Source organism: Oryctolagus cuniculus, chromosome X, assembly GCF_051225735.1.
Source record: "Oryctolagus cuniculus isolate XC-2025 breed Fujian yellow rabbit chromosome X, ASM5122573v1, whole genome shotgun sequence".
NCBI lineage: Eukaryota > Metazoa > Chordata > Mammalia > Lagomorpha > Leporidae > Oryctolagus > Oryctolagus cuniculus.
In genome coordinates, this window is record NC_142888.1 from 112,907,725 (window position 1) to 112,930,727 (window position 23,003).

General features: G+C 47.9%; 1 protein-coding gene across 1 annotated transcript; it reads left to right on the top strand.

Moving 5' to 3' along the window:
* Positions 1-13,139: 13,139 nt before the first annotated feature.
* On the top strand, positions 13,140-19,987 carry LOC103351985 (cancer/testis antigen 55). Its single transcript, XM_008273241.4, has 5 exons — positions 13,140-13,496; positions 14,391-14,572; positions 15,644-15,788; positions 18,383-18,495; positions 19,258-19,987. The coding sequence occupies exons 1-5, from the start codon at positions 13,412-13,414 to the stop codon at positions 19,438-19,440; spliced, it is 708 nt and encodes a 235-aa protein (XP_008271463.1). The 5' UTR covers positions 13,140-13,411; the 3' UTR covers positions 19,441-19,987.
* Positions 19,988-23,003: the final 3,016 nt, after the last annotated feature.

The following is a 23,003-nucleotide window of genomic DNA, read 5'->3' on the forward strand; positions in this document are numbered from 1 at the left end:
TTTTATTAACTACACTGGCAGACTCCATGTGCTGTCCAAAATATACAGTACAGTATAGCAACCCACTACAAAGAGTCCTCAAGTAAAATACAGCTGTGCACATTTTAGAAAAATACCAAAAGGGGGCCGGCGCTGTGGCGCAGTGGGTTAAAGCCCGGCCTGAAGCACCAGCATCCCATATGGGCGCCGGTTTGAGTCCTGGCTGCTCCACTTCCGATCTAGCTCTCTGCTATGGCCTGGGAAAGCAGTAGAAGATGCCCAAGTCCTTGGGCCCCTGCACCCACATTAGAGACCTGGAAGAAGCTCCTGGCTCCTGGCTTCAGATTGGCACAGCTCCAGCCATTGCGGCCAACTGGGGAGTGAGCCAGTGGATGGAAGACTCTCTCTCTCTCTGTCTCTATCTCTCTCTGTAACTCTGCCTTTCAAATAAATAAATAAATATTTAAAAAAGAAAAATACCAACGATATGGGCTTTGTTTCTAAAAATTTTATTAATCATACATATATTTATAAATGGAAACAAAATGCTTACTTTATAAACAAATCCTGGGGGCCAGCGCCATGGCACAGTAAGTTAATCCTCTGCCTGCAGTGCCGACATCCCATATGGGCACCGGTGCTAGTCCTGGCTGCACCACCTCCAATCCAGCTCTCTGCTGTGGCCTGGCAAGGCAGTGGGATGTGGCCTAAATCTTTGGACCCCTGCATCCATGTGGGAGATGCAGAAGAAGCTCCTAGCTCCTGACTTCGGAACAGCACATCTCCGGCCATTGCGGCCATTTGCCTCCCTCTCATTGTCTGTAACTCTACCTCTCAAATAAATAAATAAATAAAATCTTTTAAAAAATAAAAATAAACACATCCTGTAATTATGTTAACCATTATTTCCAAAGCATTACATTTTAAATAAATAATTAATTAGATTAAATTGTTTGTTTTCTTTAAAAAAAAAAAAAAACAGATTTCCCAGCATAAAGACCTAAGGGTTAGGGCAGGAGTAGCAAGAGTACTGAAACTGATACAGGAACTGAAACATTTGTTCTTGAGGGAAAATAAATATACAAGTTGTAATTTTTCATTTGCTCACTTTCTGCCTTCTTCTCTGTTCCATACTGGTCACACCCAGGATTCTCAACATACTGTACTTCTGCAAAAAACATCACTGGATTACTACCCTGCGGGTGACAGAGCATCCAGGCCACACCTGTGCTCACATGGGAATCATGTGAGCTGTCTCTTATGGATAGAAAAGGTGGCTAATAAGGTAAAAAGAATCTGATTACAGCACACAAATCATGAAAGTATTTAGTAACAGCTTCCCCTCAGAATGTAATGCTTTAAAGAGACTTAACAGAAACCTCTGCTCCCCTGGTTTCTTTTTAGATAATCACTTGTATAAAGACCGTGAAGTTTCTCTATAGAAGAAACAGGTAGCAGCATCACTCACCAGTCTTATGCCGGGACCTGCTGCTCTAGCACCTCATGGAATGTTCTGGGAGAGAATGTTCTGTTTGCTTGTGCACGACTCTGTTCATTGTTGCTGTTGATTTAAATATGATGGATAACCATCGTACCACCTGTGGTCCTGGCCAGACAAAACACACATGTTGCATCTCAAGGAGAAGAAAGACAGCAAAACGCTAAGGTCTGTATGTTGATTTGGGTAGCAATACATCACATTTCAGATAGTGTGTTCTTCCTAAACCTGCCAAAGGCTATTTCTCTTTAAAATTCAGCAACTTGAAGGCATCATACCTTCCTAAGAAATAACTTAAGTATTTTTAACCTGACTGAGATGAATTATTTATGCACGTATGAGATGCTGAATTTTGAAAGCTGAAAGACAACAGAACTCTAAGAAGTATAGTCAAAGCGTTACACAGACTGCAGTAATCAGTGTTCAAAGGATTTAGTTGCATTGCTGATGTACTTTACAACCAAATAAAATCTTGTCAGTGGCTATGTTAATTCCCATGAAAGTTATGCAAGATGCTACTAATAACTGCTCTTTTCTCTGTTTTGCCAACTTTAATTTTTGTTGAATACATTCTGGTAGAGCATACAACTTTGTTAAATTAGTGCTTCTCAGTTTTCTGCCTTTCGTGGTTTTTTTAAAAAAAGATTTATTTACTTGAAAGGCAGAGTTACAGAGAGGCAGAGGCAGAGGGAAAGAGAGAGAGGTCTTCCATCTTCTTGTTCAATCCCTAAACAGCAGGAGTGGGGCTGATCTGAAGCCAGGAGCCAGGAGCTTCTTCCAGGTCTCCCACAGAGGTGCAGGGGCCCAAGGACTTGGGCCATCTTCCACTGCTTTCCCAGGCCATAGCAGAGAGCTGGATCAGAAGTGGAGCAGCTGGGACTAGAACCAGCGCCCATATTGATGCTAGCATTGCAGGCAGCAGCTTTACCTGCTATGCCACAGCCCCAGCCACGACCTTTCATGTTTTTCAAAGTCTTTTTGTAATTTCATTTGAAATTTTAAAGGCACAATTTTATTTTAAATATTCATATCTTGCAGTCCTTTGTAGTTCTGACATTTGGAATTTTTTTCTTTTTTGCTGTTTTATAACTTAGCCTTTATTACTCGGAAGCATGCTCATGTAGAGAAATGACAGGGCTATCTTTACATTGCTCCTGCTGCCCAGCTTGCTCTTCTTCCTTCTGGTGTCTTGGAAGTAGACCATGGAGAGTGGCAGCCTTTAGCTAATCTATGTCAATCAAAGAAAAATAAATAGATAGCTTCTCTTTTTAAGATTTATTTTATTTTTATTTGAAAGGCATAGTTAAAGAGAGAGATCTTCCATCCACTGATTCACTCGCCAAATGGCTGCAATGACCAGGGCTGCTCCAAGCCAAAGCCAGGAGTTTCTTCCAGGTCTCCCACTTAGGTGCCAGGATCCAAGCACCCAGACCGCCTTCCCCTGTTTTCCAGATACTTTAGTAGTGAGTTGGATAAGAAGTGGAGCAGCCAGGACTCAATCCAGCACCTATATGGGATGCCTGCAGTGTAGGCAGTGGATTTATCTGCTATGTTATGGCTCGGGCCCCCACACCTGCACTCTTACTTCCCATTTTAGGTAGAGGGAGGGGAGGGCCGGGCATTTGGCACAGAGGTCCAGGTGCTGGTTGGGACGCCCACAGTCCCACACTACAGTGCCTGAGTTCTTGTCCCAACACTGCATTATATTGTAGCTTCCTGATAATGTGCAGCCGGGGAGGCAGCAGGCAATGACTCAAGGGCTTGGATCCCTGCCACCCACCACCCACACGGGAGACCCGGATGGGGTTCTGGTCTCATGACTTGGCCTGACCCAGCTGCGGCCACTGCAGACACCTGGAGAGTGAACCAGTGGGAGGGAGACATCCCTCACCCTGTGTGTCTCTCAGCCTTTATAAATAAAGGAAATCAAGCGTTGTAACAAGAGAGCTGTGGATACTCTGTGAGGCAGGGACAGAGAGAGACTCGATGGAGAGAAGGAGATGAGACAGAGTGTGGGCGATGGAGGGAAGTGGAGGTGGGCAGGGAGAGACCCTCAGGCCCCAGAGCTCCGACAACTCCCCCTACCCCTCGCCCCCTCCATGCTGGGGCCTCAGGGGGTGCCGAGACCTGGAAATATGGGCATGGCAGGGGTGGCCGCTGCCTGCATCAGGGCCCAGGTTAAACAAACCACACTCGAGCTGCTGGTGGGGGCCAGAGGCACATTTGCCAGTGCAAATTGGGGGATTCCGACAAGAGGGTCTGCACCAGTGGGGAAACTGAGGCCCAGCCCATCACCCAGGCCACTCCGGCTGCTGCCCTGCCCCTGGCCCTCAGCCTCCAAGTTCATGCTCTGTGACGTCCCAACCTGTGCCTCAGTTTCCCCCCATGCGCATGGAGGAATCTCGAACCCCGTCCTCTGCCTTCTCTGTGCCCTGTCAGGTGTTCCCAGTCCTGCTTTCTCCTGGGAGCAGAGGACGGTCCTGGTCCTGAGTGGGCCGGAGCCGAGCCAGGCAGTGGGGCTGGTGTGTGCTGAACCTGAGGGAGCTTTTGTGTAGCAGGGTCTCCCCCCAGCCAGGTTCCTGGACCCGCTGCACAGGACTCTGCCCACCCACTGCTAGAAGATAGACATGCCCATCCTCTGCTACCTGCCACGGAAGTCAGCATGGACCATGGTGAGCATGGAAGGACGGTGGTGCTGCACCTAGGCTGCCCTCTGACCCTGTCCACCCCCCAGGCCCAGTTCATTAGCAACTCCTATGGGCTGGGAGTGGAGGGTTTCTGGGCCCAGGCTTGTGGCCTGCAGTAGTGTGGGGCCATGCACCCCTGCACTGGGGTCCTCAAGCAGCTCAATCAGCCCTCAATCCCTCTCCAGAGCCAGGTTATTCCTCAGGCACGGTAGGGTGGGGCACAGCAAGGCCTGGGGGTGGGAGGATCCTGAGCAAAGATCCCCACACCCGGCTCCACCTGACTTCAGGCTGTCTCCTGCCTACAGGCTCCCTATCCCTTCACGGTGTCTGGCTGAGTCAAGGCCATCCCAAGGGGCCATCCTGAGGATGGGGAACACTGAGGCAGCAGCCCCCCAGGGGAACCCAGGACCCCTCCTTTCCCCAAGCCCAGCTCCTTGCCCACTGCCCACCCCTATCCAGGCAGCCAGGGCACACTTGGCTCCCTCAGCAAAGGCAGACCTACCCTGGCCACCGCCCAGCAGCTGCTGGAGCCATTAGACCACACGCGGACAAATGGAACAAACAGATGCCCAGCAGGGCCCTCTGTGGGGATGGGAAGATTATGGGACTGTCTCCCAGCCTGAGGATTATAGGGCTCATCGCTGTGGGGCCGACATGAAAAGGGGATCAGGTGGGCTGTCTAATCTGAGGGCAGAGGCTGGGGTCAGAAAGAATCAGGAGTCAGATGGAGGAGCCAGTGGCTTCCAGTTACTGACCCTAGATTCAGGTCAGAGGCAGGAGAACAGGCAGGGTCCTAGACTGACGGTGGAGGCTCATTCAGGAGGTGACAGGCAGGGGCCCACTGAAGGGGTCTTGTCAGGCTGAAAGGAGGGACCTAGTGTGAGTGCGAAGGCAGGGGTTTGAGGGCAGAGGGAGGGGTCTCCAGTCAGAGGGGGGTAGATGGATGCTCAAGTGAGGTGAGACAGGTTGTTGGGGAGGCTGTCTGGGGGTGGAGGCAAATCTGAGGAGGTGGGAGTCTAGTTGGGGTGGGGAGAGGCCCTGGTGTAAGCACAGGACAGAGCTGAGAGCAGAAGGCAGAGGCACAGTCAGATGGGGAAAGGGCAGCAGGTGGAAATGGTGTAGTCAGAAGGCAGAGGGGGGTCAGGTAGAGGAGGGAGGCTGAGTAGCAGGACAGGCACAAGAGCAGAAAGTCTGAGGGCAGAGGCTGAGGCAGAGGAGGGAGCACCCAAGAAAGGGGACGCAGGTCTGACCAAGACCCCATGTGAGAGGGCAGAGGCACAACGTCAGGATAGGGGAGGTGGGGACGGATTCCAGTCAGGGGGAAGGTGGCCCCGCTCCCGCTCTCACTCCGCCTCCTCCTCCAGGGTGGGATGCACAGACCTGCGTGCACACAGAGGACCGGCTGCTGCCCAGTTTGCTGGTGTCCCTGGCCATGCTCAAGCGCTGCTCCAGCTGCTTCTCCGTGCGCCACCACTTCCTGGTGGGCAGGCTCTTACTGGACGTGGTTCACAGCAAGTTCACCCTGCACCTGCCATGGTACGCGGGCACGGAGTGCATGGCGGTGCTGTACCCGCGCTGCACTGTGCCAATAAACAGCTGCACCTGTACAGCGCCCCTGCCTCCTGCATGTGCCTGGCCAGGGGTGTGGGCGGGTTCAGGGACACATGGGGCCACAGGGTGCCATTGCGCAAGGACTTTCCAATGGGGTCCAATGAAACTCCAGGGAGGAGGATTCAGGTTGGGGCTGCACTGGGCATCTGGAAGCCAGCAGGGTCCATGCCACATAGCCTATGCAGATCTAAACTGGAGGATATGGGTCAGGTGCTCCCGTCGGTGACAAGGAAACCTGAGCCAGCTTTAGGGTGGAGGCACGGATGCAGGCACCAAGGTGAGAGACCCAGGGTTGGTGGCTCCCTTCCATGGACATAGCCTGGAAGGGCATCCTCTGCAGGTGTGCCCCACCCAGACTCACGGTCCATGCTGCCACCAGAACCTGCTAAGTGAGCCCCGAGTGTGCTGCGCCATGGATCCAGACACTCGCTCTGATGCTCTGAGTTGGCCAAGACGTCTCTGCTGCTCCTGTCTGCCTCAGTGTGGCCCCTGCGCACCTGGCAAGTGCCTGAGGAGAGGGCCCCAGACCCTAGCCAACAGGTGCATCCAGGAGGTAGAACCAAGAACCCCCTGCACATCCCTGGGTCTCCATCCATTGTGGGTTGTGGACAAGAGGAAGCTCCAGGCCCACTTGCTGTGGGCAGGGGGTCTCATCTGCACCCCTCCCTCTGCGAGGACTGAGTGGGGGTCTGGGTCACTCCCAGCTGCACGGCCTCGACCGAGCGCTGGGATCTGAGGCTGGGTGCTAGGCCCAGGTCTCTGACCAGGAGTCTGAGACTCAGAGGAAGAAGGGACTTGTGTGAGGTCCTGACCATCCCTGGGGTCTCCTGCACAGCTCTGGGTGGGTGGACCTAGGCTAGATTCCTTCCCAGCACTTTCTGCTGGCAGCTTGGTCTCCATGTGGAAGGATGGAAGGTAGACTGAGGGGGGAACTTCCCGCCGGCCAAATGGATGAAGGGACTCAGCCCAGTCTGAGGACAGAGGTTTCACCAAGTGAACACACTGAGAGGGGGCGTGGCCCAGCCTGCATGAAGGGCGTGAGTGGAGTCGGTCCAGGGGATAAGACCACAGGAGCCTGGGTCAGTCCTGGAAGGCTTCCTGCAGGAGAGGTGGCCATTCCCTCAGGCTGGAACACAGTTCTGGGATTAGGGCCTCTGTGTTCTCCCTGTAAATGGGGACATAAGAGGAAGCCATCACTGCCCCCCCTCAGCTTCCTCTCCCACTCTCCTTGTCTCCCCCCAAACAGTAACTCCTCAGAGGAGCCCCAGGATTGGTCACTGAGCCCTGACCAGCACTCACTGTCAATTGGGACAATCAGGGCATAAGAAGAAGGGGTCCCTGCCCCATAAGCTTCCTCCCCACCTCTCCTCACCCTGAACACACCACTTCCACTGAGGAGCCCCAGGAATGGTCTCTGCCCCCTGACCAGCACTCACACAAACTCTACTACTGGGAAAGTGAGTCAGCCGGTGTCTGGTCAGATGCAGCGGGGAAGGGACTCAGAATGGGTAAGGTTCTGGGACTGTCCTGGCTCAGGGACATGGCAGCTCCAGAAAGGACTTCCCCAGCTCTAAGAGGCCACCTAGTGTCTGGTGGGGTGGAGGTCAGGGTGCATTGAGGGGTCATCCTGGGCACTGGAACTGGGGCTGGCCTGGGCTGCCCTCCCCTGCTCCCAACACAGGGAGGGCCTGGATGTGGCCAGGAGTGGGGATGCCCCCCTCCCCCAACACAGAGCTCAGGGGGCGGGGCCCCGGCAGCCAGTGAGGCTTCTGCCAGCAGGGAGGGGCCCGGCAGGTGATAGCCCAGGTCATGGCTCCTGCGGTGCCCGCAGAGGCCAGGGCGTGGACGTCCTGGTTCAACGTGAACCACATGGAAGCATCAGTGACTTCCAGAGCTTGGTCACCATCCGCTTCTAACTGGCCAGCATGCCTGTGCCCGCGGCCGCTGGCGCTGCAGGCGCGCACCACCAACTGGGCCCTGCTTTTCATCATGGGCAAGCGCATGCGCCTGAGCCCCATACCCGGCTTTTGGGGCCTCAACTGCTCTCAGCCACCTGGCTACCTGCTGCGTCTGGTACCAGCTTGGTACCAGAACTGTGTTCTGGCCTGAGGGAATGGCCACCCCTCCTCTAGGAAGCCTTCTAGGACTGCCCCAGTCTCCTGTGGCCTCAAACCCTTGGTGGCCAGGTGGGCAGGGCTCAGTGCAGATGGGGGCGGGGCTGTTATGCTGGGTGGGGCTGAGAGCTCCAGTGGGTTGAAGCTGGTTGAGGTCCCAGTGGTGTTGGGGAGAGGGCCCCATGCAGGCTTGCGGGCCCTCCGGAGTAGGGTTCAGATTGGCAGATTGTTCCCGTCTGTATCCACAAAATTCTTTCTTTCATAACCTTCTGTGACTTCCTCACAGCTCTGCAACTATCCCACCGCGGGTGGGAGACATCCCTCCCTCTGTGTGTCTGTCTGCCTTTATAAATAAAGGAAATCAAGTGTTGTAACAAGAGAGCTGTGGACACTGCAAGGCAGGGACAGAGACAGACATACTGGATGGACGGAAGGAGATGAGAGCGTCTGAGCAATGGAGGGAAGTGGAGGTGGGCAGGGAGAGACCTGCAGGCACCTAGTCTTCTGAGTGATGACTGCCCCCTGCCCATCCTCCCCTCCACGCTGGGACCTCGGGAGGGGCTGAGACCTGGAAACAAGGGCAGGGGAGCCGCGGCTGCTGCAGTGGAAAATGCCTGCATCAGGGCTCAGGGTAAACAAACCGCACTTGGGCTGCTGGTGGGGGCCGGAGGCACATTTGCCAGCCAAGCTGGGGGTTCCTGAGATGAGGGTCTGCTCCAGTGGGGAAACTGAGGCCCAGCCCGTCACCCAGGCCACTCCAACTCCTGTCCTGTCCCTGCCCTTGACCCTTCAGTCCCACCATCAGTCCCATCCCCAGGGGTGCCTCAGTTTCTCCCCGTGTGCACAGAGGAGTCTCCAGACCCATCCTCTGTCTTCGCTGTGCCCCATCAGGTGTTCCCAGTGCTGCTCTCTCCTGGGAGCAGAGGACAGTGCTGGTCCTGTGTGGCCCAGAACAGAACTGGGCAGTGGGATTGGTGTGTGCCTGCACTTGCAGGTGCTTTTGAGTAGCAGGGTCTCTGAGGGAGTCCTCCTCCCCCTAGGTGGCACCAGGCAGTGCTGTCCCCTGCTCATCTCCTGCTGCTTGCCTGGGACGACTCAGCACAGACCGTCGTTGCACTCCAGGAGTTGAACCCACCATCTTCTATCCCACAGACTAGCTGGACCTGCCTGCTCACTGTGAGACAATGGACACGCCCTTCCTCTTCCTCCTGCCCCGGAAGTCAGTATGGCCCACCCTTTGCACAGAGGCAGGTGGCAGTGCCCAAAGCCGCCCTCTGACCCTGCCTATCCAGGTCCCCAGACGAAGCTCATTAGCGACACCTATGGACTGCGGGTAAATTCCTTGCTAGTCACTGGCCTGTGGCCAGGAGAAGTGGCGGGGGGGGGGGGGGAGAGGACTGCACCCGCAAGCTGGACATGCTCGAGCAGCTCTCCATCCCACTTGTGAACGAAGGCATTCCCTCATGCACAAGGATGGGCACAGCAAGGCCTGGGGAGGGGGAGGGGTGTGAGTAGAAGTCCCCACAGCGCAGCTCCTCCTGACCCCAGGCTGTCTCCCACCAGGAGCCTCTGCCTCCCCCTGCAGCCTCAGGGTGATGGTCATGGGCATCCTGAAGATGGGGAAGACTGAGGCAGCTGCCCCAAGGGGACCCCAGGCCCCCCACCCCCAAGCTCAGCTCAAGTATCCACTGTCCACCCATGCCCAGCTGCCAGGGCACACTTGGCTCCCTCAACAAAGGCAGCCCCGCCCTGGCTGCCTCCCCCAAGCTGCTGGCGCCATCAGACCACACACAGAGGGAACAGACAGCCACTGAGCTGCATGCCCATGGGGGTGCTGGGTTCTGGGGGTGTCCCCTAGCCTGAAGGATATAGGGGTCATCCTGTCACCAGGAGGAAGGCCCTGGAAGCTCATGTGCTCTTGTCTTCACGCAAGAAAGAATTCAGGCATGAGACAGAGAGTGGAGTGATAAGGCTTTATTGAGGACAGGGCATCTGTCAGGACAGAAGGGACAAAGAAAGCGCCCAGTTGCTCAGGCTGGGGGAGAGAGAGGTTATATGGCTGAGTGGAGAGAATACACCTGAGCAGGCCAGGCGGGCAGCTCAGCAGAGAGGCAGAAGGCTGAGCATGCAGTCTGTTTGGACTCCCTAGGAACGGTCACATACATAGGATGTTGGCATCATAGACAGTGGCTTTACCTGCTATGCCACAATTCCTGTCTCAGTTTGAGTGTCTTGTTTCATGTTTATCTCAAGATCTGGATTCCCTCTGACTTCCCTTTCTGTTCTCCTCTTTAGTCTTCTGCTTTCTCTCTTCCCAAGATGTCTCCCTTCCTCCACCTTTATTTAGTGAGCAATATATCTCTTCTATTTCACAATCCAGGTCAAATCTCATTTCTTCCAAGATTCTGTTCGATATTCTCCCAATATTAACTTTTGTGACTCCCACGATTTCCCAAAAGCAAATTGTGGGGTTTGATTTAGAAGGATTGTATTGATCAGACCCTGGTTCCTATTGGTTGTTTTTATCTCTTACCTCCACTGGATTGTGAATACCTGGAGGCCAGAAACATAGTATCTTTGGTCTTTGAATGTAATGAAATGAGTGCATTAGGCTTGATGCATACACAAATAATATTTAACATACATTTACCAACCAGAGCCATCTCAGCCCCACCTCCGCCTCCCCATGGGTGCCAGAAGCTGCATTTGCTCCAAGCATATCAAGTGTACCCGCTGCCCCACATTAGGCTTTTGAAGGAGGACCTGGGGTCCAGGTGAGGCCTGATAAAGCCACTCCTTACAGGACAACCAACAAAGCAACCCTGCTGAAAAGTTTGGGAGGAGCAGGTCACTGAGCAAGTGAGTCCTGAAATTTCCTTGTTGGGGCAGCATTCAGTGCTTCTTTCACTGCTCAGGGACAGTGGAAAGCAGCTGCCTTCAATCTACACAGGCAGAGGGAGCAAGATGGGGGTGTCCTCTCCTTAGGGTGAGAGTGAGAGAGAGCTTTGAACTGATGTCCCTGCAGTTACCTCTGTGTGGCCAGTGCATGAGTGGCTGAGGTTGGCTGTAGGCCCAGTACTTACTCAAGGCATGAGAAGGTGTGCCAGGCCAGGTGTCATTCTCCACCAATGTGGGCCAGGCTTAAGGCCCCTTAGTTAAATCGCAGGTTTGAAGTCAACCTGGTGTGTAAATTTCAGCTACTTGTTATGTCCGTGGATACTATCTGCTTTTCAAAGTCAGTTAGAGAATCACCCATCCCCCCCAGAAAAACACACAGCACTGACAGTGAGATTGTTACAGTGTTGAATTGTGCAAGTTATGTAGAAATGCATAAAAGGAACCAGTAACACATAACATGATAGGATTTCTCTTGGGCCTTGTTTTATACAAGCAGTATGAGCACTCAAGGACCCATGCACTAACAGTGGGACACTCGGGCTCCAGGGCCTGCATCTGTAAACCTTACTAGGCACCCATGGAGCTAATGAGACCTGGATAAAAGGCTTCCCCCCACATCCTGAGGAAGACAGTGACCTGCTGCCTTTCAGCACCTGTACTTCTCCATCACCCTGCTAGACCTGAAGACACCCAGCCCTGAGGTGTCAGGAGCCCACTGAGCCCCTGCTGCCCAGGTACAGGAAGCATGGACTCAGGTGGGCCTCCTCCTGTTAGTTCCTTCTTGAGCACATTGCTCTGAAAGGCACAGGGAACTGCAGCCCAAAGGTGCTGCTGGTGATGGGACCTACACTTCAGACCCAGAGTCACTCAGCTCCTTCATGGGCCCTGGACTGTGCAGGTTTGGGGTGAGTACTTTACCTCCCCTATGGCATGCATTTATTGCACTTTTTAAAAAAAATTTTTTTATTTCTTTGAGAGCGAGAGTTAGAGAGAGAGAGAGAGAAAGACATCTTCCATCCACTGGTTCACTCCTCAAATGGCCACAATGGCCAGAGCTGCGATGATTAGGAGCCAGGAGCTTCTTCCGGGTCTCTCGCATGGGAGAAGGGGCCCAAGGACTTGGGCCATCTTCTACTGCTTTCACAGGCCATAGCAGAGTGCTGGATCAGGACTGGAGCAGCTGAGACTTGAGCCGGAGCCCATATGGGATGTGGGCGCTGCAGGCTGGGGCTTTAACCGCTATTCCACAGCGCTGGCCCCTGTATTTATTTCCTATTGGATTTATTGTCTCCCAATTCCTCTTCTAGTATGTTAGCTTCCTATGGCGAACATTGTTTTGGCCCAAACACCAAGACTGGTGTCTGCCTCAGGGTCAGTACTGAACAAAAACTCTGCTGATGAAATATCAACATGCTTAGCAGAGTCATTTGTGCGAACTGTATGGTAATGATGCATAAATGATGGCAGTAGTTATGAAGCAATTCTACGTTAAATTATTGAGTGCTTCCAACAAGAGAGCACTAGGATAAAAGACGTTCACAACAAAATGGATGCAACTGGAAAACATTATACTTAGTGAAATAAGGCAGACCCCAAAGGACAAATGCCATATGTCTCCCTGATCTCTGGTAACTAATAGAGCACCTAAAAGGTAACCTATAGAACTGACATTGATACTTTGAGATGCAATGACTATGAAAAGTCCTTGTCTCAACTGTTAAGGAACAGTTTTTTTTCATACTATTTGTTGAACTCTCTACTTAGTATAGGGTTAATTGAAAATATATCTTAGTAAAAAAGAATGGGATTAGGAGAGAGAGGAGGAAAAAAGGTGGGAGTGCTGGTGGGGGGGAGGGTAGGGTGGGAAAAATCACTATGTTCCTAAATTTGTATATATGAAATGTGTGAAGTTTGCATACCTTAAATAAAAGTTTTATGGGTAATAAATAAGTAAATAGATAAAAGACAATATTTAACATTCCTATAACTTCACATGCACACAAGACCTCAGAACGTACCCTTCACAGCTCTCAGTGACAACCCACACAGGGAACGATTATTATGGTGAACACCAAGAATACAAGGGGAAGTGCTAGACTTTTCGTTCTCAATATGGCAGCTGCGGGGGCTGGTGGGGCGGAAGGGGTGGGAGGGGACACACTCCTAAGACATAGATCCGGTCCAAACAGGAAATGCGCCGGAAGATCGGCAACCTTCCCCGACAGGATCACACACCCTGCCCCCAACCAATGTTCCCGATGTTTTCAAAAAGGCACCACCACTCTGGATGGGCATAGTCACAAACTTTCGTGTCCCTGACTCCTATTGGCTCCAGAGCCCACTGGCGTTTGTGCGGCAGCCCCATTGGCTGCCTTGGGTCAGGTGGTGGGTTTCACAAAGCCTCGCGGTGACGGCAGCCGGCGAGAGCAGCACAAGAACTGCCGGCGTGGTCACGTGATCTTTGAAGTGTGACGGGCGCCATTTTAGACGTTGAAGTTTGGTGCCTGGGTCTCGACCTCAGAGGCTAAGAAAAGGAGCATTTAGTGGGTCCCCGAGAGCCGCTGTGACCTGTACGAGAGAGGAGGCCTCGTGTTCGTCAGCTTTGTGCTGTTGCGAACAAGATCATGCTCAGGCTGCTCAGACGGGTGATGACGTTCTTCCGCGGCAAGAGCCAGGAAACTGCCGAGCGGCAACCAATTTACTTGCAAGGTACCTCTCTGGGTGTTCGATTGGGCCCTGCAAGGAACTTCCCTTATTCATATCTCTCAATACTGGTCAGCGTCCTGGGTGCTGGAGCCGCTGACGGTGTTCAGAGCCCATCTTTGGTGTGTGCCTGATTGTGTGTGCTTATTATCCCATATGTGTCTGTGTGAGCCTGCGGTGTCCCAAATGCACCATAGCTAGAAAAGTATGCCCGACAGCAACAAGCCACCATTATACGTTCTTGCGATGTGAACAGAGGCGAACATGCAAGGTCCTGGGGTGCAGAGCCCCTGCCTCCCCGCGTGCCTCCTGCAGGTGATTTCTTTTATGTGTCCAGCAGAGAAACTCCCCCAGTTGTGCGTGAATTTCATTTTGTCTCTCCAACTGCCGAGTTTTTGCAGCTAGATGGAGGAGTGATATATCGGGTACCTTAGGGGATCGGCAGACTGCTTTGGCTGGCTGATTGCAGGAATCAAAACCGAAAATGTTGTTTCTCAGCTTCGCTTATACACAACAGCAAAATAATGGGGTGCAGTTTGGAGTCAGTGATAAATCTCCAGATGTATGTCAGTGCTCTGTCTGAAGAGGTGAGAAAGAGACCTGAGATGCAGTTCCTTTCTATGTCATAAAGATCGTAAGGTACATTATAGTAATAACAGAACTGTTAAAGAATTCATATGCATCTGTGGTGATGACAGCTATCTTCTGGATGGCACTCACGGAGCTGAAAAGTGACATACATATGCAAATTACTAGGTAGCCCTATTAGGCTGCTATTGCTGTATTCAATCTTTTGACACATAAAGGGTCTAGAGAACGAAATGGTCAGGGAAGGACTTTTTTGTACTGTGTCTTTGCAGCTGAACATAAGTGATGTGATCTTGTTGACCTGTCTCATAGATGACAGCAGTTTGGAAAATCAGCAGATTCTCATGGAAAGTGACTCGGGTGATTATAGCATGATGGATGAGTCTCTCTGCTACAGTTCTGATCGGACAGACAGTGACTCGCTGATAAGTGGGCAGGGAGGCTTGGCCAATGCGGAAGAGAGTGAACTTCCTGAGGAGCTGAAATCCTTCCAAGTAAGATTCAGTTTGGAGAGTCTCTTATTCCAGTGCACTTACACCCTGCTGTCCTCAATTATTCCATCCACTTGAATGTGACCCTCACAGAGGATATAGAGTCATAGTTGAAGCCTCAACCCCAAAGCTATAGGATTTTCTTTTAGAATATTTCTTGTGACTTATTTATTTTAAATTGAATATTCTTCATCTGGTTTTCTAGTTCTTATATGCTACAGTTAACAATGGTAATTGTATGGTAAATATTTGTGCATAAAATACTGAAGGGGAATCAGTAGTTGTGCTTAGTTAATGGACTTAAGGATTATGAGGAATTTCCTTGCTTTTTGTACTTCTTACACAATTATCATGTATTATTTGTGTAGTTAAGAAATTTTAAGTACAAATTATTGAGCTTCCAATAAGAAAAACATTTTGTATACCTCTGTATCAGAGATTGAATACACCATAATTTGAGTTCTCTTTTTTTCTCTGCTTCCTATTTCAAAAGATTTTTCCAACACTTATTTCCTGGTTCAGTTCCCTGCTTCTGTATCTTAAATGACATGGTTTACCTGCCTATTCCCCTAGTTTGTGTGCATTTTTCCTCTCTGACTCCTGGGCTCCTGTCCCTACTGTCATTGAACAGGAATGCTCTCTTATTTTGCAAGTGAACCCAAAACTCTTTTTTTCATTTGCTGCCACAGTTTTCTCTGAATCTGAAGTTTACTTTGTGTTGAGAATTTGCAAAAACAAGTATTTTTTTATTTTCTCGCAACATACTAGAAGTAGGTATTTTTCTGTTTCCTCTTATTTGATGTCAAATTTCTAGAACATAAGAACAGTATGCGATTTATCACTGAACCTCATGTGATGAGAATGTTAACTTTGTCTAAGAAACTAACTTTGATTCAAGTATTTAAATACACAAAGCTCAAGCATTATTTTCAGCTCATCATTTCACAACTATGATCAATTTTTGCTGTGTAACATTTATAATTTATAATATAATTCTTGAACGTCAGTCTTTTAATCATATCAAATTCCATTTTCAACTTTTTGCCATGTTGGAAGAAAATGTCTATCTTACAGGTGGTGGATATCTCTGGTGATATTCGTGGCGCTGGACCATCAGAACTGGAAACTGGAATTTTGATTGATTATGTTAGGGTGGTAAAGAAGCGTGTTGTCTATCTGAAAGAAAAAATTAAATTCTCCCTAGACATTGTTTCTGAAGGTATGATTCCACTTTTCAAAAATGCAACTTTTCGATATGATCTTAGCACTAGAAAAACTTATAGAGCATACATGGCTTTAGTCAATGGCTTCTGAAGAGTTGAAGGGGATATTTGGAAGTGAAAATAATATACAATATGAGTTTGATTAGGTAGTATTTATAATAGCTTTTGTAATCATTTGCTATGTGTGAAAGCAGTCAGTAAACACCTAGATATGTCTTTCATACATTCAAGTTTTTAGTTACTAATTAATAAAAAAAAACACACAGGTAAAGAAGGAAAATATTTTTAAGCAATACAGATACTTCAAAAGAAAAGTTTTGAGAGAGTGCTGCAACTTGCGTTGTGAGTATTTGGGGTACTTATTTTTGAATTCTTGTAATTGGCAGATATATTTTAAGCATTGGATTCTACTTAACACTTTATTTTGTTGGTGTTTGGTCAGAATGATGCAGCTGTCGTGAATCTGAGATACAGAAGGGGAGATTAGCTCAGCCCAGGAACCCAGCCTCTTGGATGTCAAACTAGGGTTAATGACTGAGTTTTGTTTTCAGAGTTTTCACTATTTCTACTTGGGGGACAAGGGTAGGCTCAAGAAAGTTGTCAGCAGTACACTGTAAAATCTTAACTAGGGGGCCAGCACTGTGGCATTGACGATTAAGCCTCTACCTGTAGTGCTGGCATCCCATATGGGCGCCAGATCAAGTCCTGGTTGCTCCACTTCTGATCCAGCTTCCTGCTAATGCACTTGGGAAAGCAGTGGAAGATGGCCCAAGTCCTTGGGTCCCTGTACCCATGTGGGAGATCCTGAAGAAACTCCTGACTCCTAACTTCAGCCTGGCAGCCCTGGCATTGTAGCCATTTGAAGAGTGAGTCAGCTTATGGGAGATTCTCATTCTCTCTCTCTCTCTGTCTCTCTCTGTCTCTCTCTTCCCCCTCCCTCCCTCTTTCCTTCCCCTTCCTCTCCCTCACCCTCCCTCTCTCTCTTCTTCTCTTTATTTCTGCCTTTTAAATAAATAAACTAATCTCTAAAAATAAAAATCCTGTCCAGAGGTGATGGAGCAATGGAGGTTACAGACCAAAGTGCTGGCTGATGAATTGGAGTTTTCTTGTTAAAAGAAAGAGAAAATATATAATTGCAGTGTATTTGTTTTGAGCCTTGGTAAGGATGCAGCTCTGTGTGTATGATATGGTGAATGAGAATAAAAGGGGGAACTGAGCTTTAGATATGTTAACTTGAACCAGATCTGGAAATAATTGAATCTTAACTTGCTTATAGCCACAGGTGTGCAACTGTGCATGTATAAGCCCATGTATATTTTGTAAAGCCATACCAAAGAAACTTATGTTGATTAAGAAGGAGAGAGCACAATATTTCATGAGCCTGGGGTCACAGTATCAATATACACTTAACTTTGTTGATTTTGGTATGGGTGTTCCAATTTACACACACATCAGTGATGTTTGATATTTCTACTTCCTTCTTAGCCTTGCAGGTACTGTTGCTATGCTGTGACAAACATTTGTCTTAGTTTAAAATTTCTTCTGAAATTGCACTTGTAGGGGTTTCCATGCTGCAGTGTGGTAGGTTAAGCCTCTGCTTGCAGCTCAAGTACCCCATATGGGTGCCAGTTCGAGTCCCGGCTGCCCCACTTCTGATCCAGCTCTCTGTTATGGCCTGGACAGCAGTAGAAGATGGCCCAAGTGCTTGGGCCCCTGCACCTACATGGGAGACCTGGAAAAATCTCCTGTCGCCTGGCTTCAGATCAGCCCAGCTTTGGGTGTTGTGGCCATTTGGGAAGTGAAGCAGCAGATGGAAGACCTCTCTCTCTGGCTCTGTAACTCTACCTCTTAAATAAATAAATAAATAAATAAATAAATAAATCTTTAAAAAAAAAAACTACATGTGTACAATGTAAGGTGTGAAAGAATTCATCACCTGACCAATAACCTGAGATATTTATTCATTCATTTCATGGGAATATTCCCTGATGCCACTGCTATAATACCTAGCAGTCAAGATTCCTTTGGTGTTTACCTGTGGAAAGCATTATTTCCGTATTGTACTTTCAATGTTTTATTGTCACAGTAACTGTATGTTGTCAAGACTATTAGTGCACTTCTCATTTTATAAACAGTGAAACTGAGACACTAAGAGGATTAGTAATTTGATCATGGTTGCAAACTGAGTGACAGTGGCAAGTTCTGTAATAGAGGAAGCCAGTATCAGGCCTGTGATCTCACCTTTCTGTTTGCCTCTCTGGGAAGAGTTGGGAATGTGACCAGTTGTTTAATATATGCCAGGTTGCTCCCAGAATTTGGCTATGAACTGAATTGTGATGTTCCATTCTTCCCTTTTTTGCCTGTCGAAATTTACTAAATCAGTACTTCACAATCAGGCTGTAGAACATGATAACTTTGCTTGCAACTCAAAGATTTAAAAGGTGTTTATTCAGACATCTACAAAATGATCTCTGTGTAGAACACAAGCTTCTGAGTAATGTTAGAGCACTGACAAAACTGGTGAATTAAAATGACTGAACATGACTCCAGAGAAGTGGTAATGTAACTGAAGTTCTCCATGGTCTTTTAGGTTTTGTGCCTTATAAGGGAGACTGGTTAGAAGTTGAGTATTCCCTGCAACCAGGCACCTCAAACATCAAGGCACACTCAGCGAAGCCTGTGAACTGTAAGCATGTGGAACAGGTAATTTATTAGGATGTGGACTTGACCTTCCTTATTCTCAGTCTTTCCTTTGGTGATGATTTCCTTCCCTGCTCTCTAATGTGTGTGCTGGGATATCTATAAATTCTATTCTTTGTTAAAAATGAGCTTATGTTCCTTTTGAAAATTAAGGACTTATCTTCTTAGAATTGTACCCATGAAATACATGAAATCAGTTCTTTTTATTTTAATAAAATTTTTAAAATGTAAATAATATTTCAGTAAATACCAATGAAGATAAAGAAAATTAAGGACTTCCAAAAATTAAGAGAATAATGTATACCTCATATGCAATTAATAATCTATATTGTGTAGTTCATATGATATTAGACCACTATTATAAAGCAGTAAGAAAAAATTATGAAATCCCAACTATGTGCAAGCATATTGTTGTGAAAGGGTGAATGCAGTGTGTTGTAGCACCTCACCTTACTCATAAGAGCTGAGTAAAATGTTGGTAGTAGAGTTGAAAAGGAAGTGAGGAATCCATGGAATGATGGTTAATGCACACAGTGAGTGGTCACACTGCAGACCAGGGTGCTCTCCCCAGAGATTCTGAATTGGCTGTTAGGAAGTGAGTTCTGGTCCCAGGTGTGTTTACAGAGCATCCCTGGTGTTGACATGGTGCCAGACAGGTTGGGAATCCTGGTGGGGATAGACTTGAAGGATAGAGGCACAGTGAGGAGAGGCAGAAAGGTTGCAGTGTGGGATGATTTTAATAATTTCCGTCCTTTCTCTCTGCAGGTCTGCATTAGCAATGTACGTGGAAAAAAAGGGGTGATAGCTAAGAGTTTCTTTTTTACCTTGGATTCTCTGATTCGCCCTGATGGATATGTGCCTAGAAACCATGATGCAGTCAATGTTGATGTAGTGGAAAGTAGTCAGGGGTGTTTTAAATGGAGAGCATATTCTATCACCCCAATCTAAATGGTGCTATAATAATAATGCATCTTTATTCCTTGTTTGTGTTTATTTATAAAGGCAGTAAAGGGCCTGATTCCACTGAAAATATCAATTTAGTTGTCATGAAAAATAGTATATGTTTATCTTTTCTGGTGCAACCAGTTCAGATACTGCTGGGTTCACATGGGACCCTGAATCCACTATAGGGCAGAGCATCAATTTAGCAGCAAATGAACGCTGCTGAGTAACAGTAGGAAAGGAGTTATTGGAAAGAAGCAGCAAATTGAATATGAATTCCTTGCTTTCCATAGCTAAGAGTGGACTGGGTGAAAGCAGAGTACTGTCACTAACTTGTGTCCCTCTTTCCTATAAGAGTATGAAAACTTCATGAGGGGCAATGTTGTTTAGAATTTGTTTTTCTGTTCTATTTTTTTGAGTTTGCCCATCATAAGCCACATAGAAGTTTGCCTGACAAACTATGAAACTACAATGCACTGCAATGTTATCAAATTTAATAAGTGAGATACTTCACCAGGATTGATGTTTAGCTGTGGTCAACTGTTTATTTGCTTGCTGGAAATAAAATTTTTGATGAATCACTGAAGGACTCTGCTGCTTCTGTAACAATACAAGAATCTCCAGAGGTGGTGTTTATACTGGCATTAGAGTCACAGTTTAAGATATCTGTGTCTCACAACTGAGCAACCATGATGTATTACTGGATGCAGCACCCGACTATACCTTCCTGCTAATGAAAACACTAGGATGTAATAATGGGGTTCATGTCACCCACATGGGAGCACTTGCTTGGGTTTCAGGATTACAGGTTAGGCTGTAGGCAGTTGTAGTGGGAAGCATGAGCTGGAGACTCCCTGTCCCTATCTGTGTGTCCCTCTCAAATGTTAAGTAGAGAACTGTACCAGAGGTTCTTACGTCTGCTCTTGACCCATAACCTTTGTTGTCTCAGTGAAGTGCAAGGTCTTTTTTTAAAGTTCATATAAAAGTACATAAAGAAAATACATGCATGGAATTCAAACCTTGTGCAATTAATACACCTATCTTCAATTCCTCTTGCCATTGACTTTCTGAAGAGCAAGGCCTACTCATCTGTGCCTTCAGTGATAAAATATTTGAGTAACTAAAAGCTAGAGATCTATTTTCCTTTTTTTATTTGACAGATAGAGTTAGTGAGAGAGAGAGACAGAGAGAAAGGTCTTCCTTCTGTTGGTTCACCCCCCAAATGGCCGCTATGGCCAGAGCTACACCGATCCAAAGCCAGGAGCCAAGTGCTTCTTCCTGGTCTCCCATGTGGGTGCAGGGACCCAAGCACTTGGACCATCCTCCACTACCTTCCCAGCCCACAGCAGAGAGCTGGATTGGAAGAGGAGCAACCGGGACCAGAACCCAGCACCCATATAGGATGCTGGCGCCACAGGTGGAGGATTAACCAAGTGAGCTACAGCGCCGGCCCCAAGAGATATATTTTCAAATGGGTTGAATTGTGCCCCCCTTACTGTTTGTTCATGTGCAGACCCCTAGTGCCTATGTATGGGATCTTATTTGGAAATAGTGTCTTTGCAAATACAATAAATCTAAGATGAAGTCATATAGGGAGATGGTGAGTGGTATTTCCATGAAAGGATTTCCTATGAGGAGAGGGAAATCTGGACAGCCACAGTCACAGGGAAGTGTACCATGGGATGAAGGAGTCAGATGTAGCAATGATGCATCTACATATTGGCATTCCTGTGATACTGACATTCCCCACATGCATGGAGAGAATGGTGCAGTGGATTATCCATCAGAGCTCTCCAGAAGGAACCAGAATTGCTGATAGACATTGATTTTGGGCCTGTCTCCAAACAGGAAATTGCCTTACGTTGTTTTAAGCTCCTCCAGTGTGGACATTTGTTACAGGATCTCTAGGAGACTAACACAGGTGTATTACGTTATTGAGGAAGCAATAGTCTCAGATTGTGGGAGTTCATAGTCCCAAGGATAATAAGATGTTAACAGTCAAGTAGCCTGGAGAGGGAGATGGGATAGCCTCCTCAGTGAAAGTGAATCTTGGTAATTACTATGATGCTGGTGCTATGTGTTGTGAACACAGTGATACAGAAATGGATAAGATATGCTCATGATCTCAGTTATTCAAATGAGGAACAACATTGATTTCTAAGTCAATGGATCAATATTCCTCAAATATAGAACATTTCACTCTATTCCTCGTAGTTTATCCTGCAAAGATGAACAAGAGATCTCCTATACATTATGCAAATTATCCTGCAAAGCTGCCTCTGCACCAATTGGTGCATGAGATAAACCACATCCAAAAGGGTAAACAACAGCATGTGTCCCATAGTTAACTGGATATACTTTGTCAAGTACGTGTAGTTGTTCTCTGCTTGACATCTCTCTGCCTTTGACTTCTACTGTACTTATCTGGTCTTAGTTGTGTGATTAGAAAAAGGCAAGTGTTGTAAATCATTACCAGTGCTGTTAAGGAATCATTCTGAAAACTGTGCTACTGTACATAAATCAATATTCTAATTTAATTTATATAGCCTTTGACATGCCAGCCTACTTTGAGTTTGTTTTGGCTAGTTTATCTCATGATTTGTATTCTTTCCCTCCTCTCTCTCTCTCTCTGTTCTCCTCCCTACATTTGTGCTTTCTCTTCTCCCATGATGTTGCCTTTTCTCTACCATTATTGAACAGGTAACAGTAGAGTAGTCTCCTCTTTCATAATCCATAGCAAATTGTATTTTTTCTAACAATCTGCTGTGTATGCTTCTAATTTTAATTCCTATGACATCTATAACTTCCCAAAAGAAAATTGAAGGATAGGACTTAGAACAGTGGTATTGAGGAAAACTTGGTTTCACTTGGTTGTTTTTGTCTTACTACACTGGATTGTGAATACCTGGAGGTCAGACACAGTGTGTCATTGGTCTTTGAATCTAGTGAAATGTGTTGGGCTGAATGCATACACAAATAACATCTTAGATATATATTAATGAGCCAGAACCATCTCAGCCCCACCTGTGATCCTCTGTGGGCACCAGAGCAGCACTTTTTCCAAGTATGTAACGTGCTCCTGAATATCCCACCCTAGGCACCTGCAGGGGGATGTTGGGGTCCAGATGAGGCCTAGTGAATGACTTCTTAAAGTTCAGCCAACACAGAAACCTTGCAGGGCAATATGGGGAGGTGCAGGACACAGAAGAAATGAGTGCTGGAATTTCACGGGGATCCAGACATTCCTCATGCATGGGAGCAGTGCACCTTTAGGGCTCACAGACAGTGAAAAGTTGAAGCCTTCAACCTTCCCAAGGCACTGGGAGTAGGACGCGGTGGAGCATGCACTTAGAGGGAGAGGGGGATAGAGCTCTGAACCTGTCCCTTTAGTAACCTCTGTGAGGCTGCTGTGTGGGTAGTGGAGGCTGGCTGCAGGTCCTGTCTTTACCTGGGCACATGAAATAGCAGCAGGCGGGGCGTCAGTCTTTGTCCATAGGGCTGAGGCTCAAGATTCATTAGTTGACTTGCAGAATTGAGATCATCCGGGCGTATAAGTCTCATGTGATTCT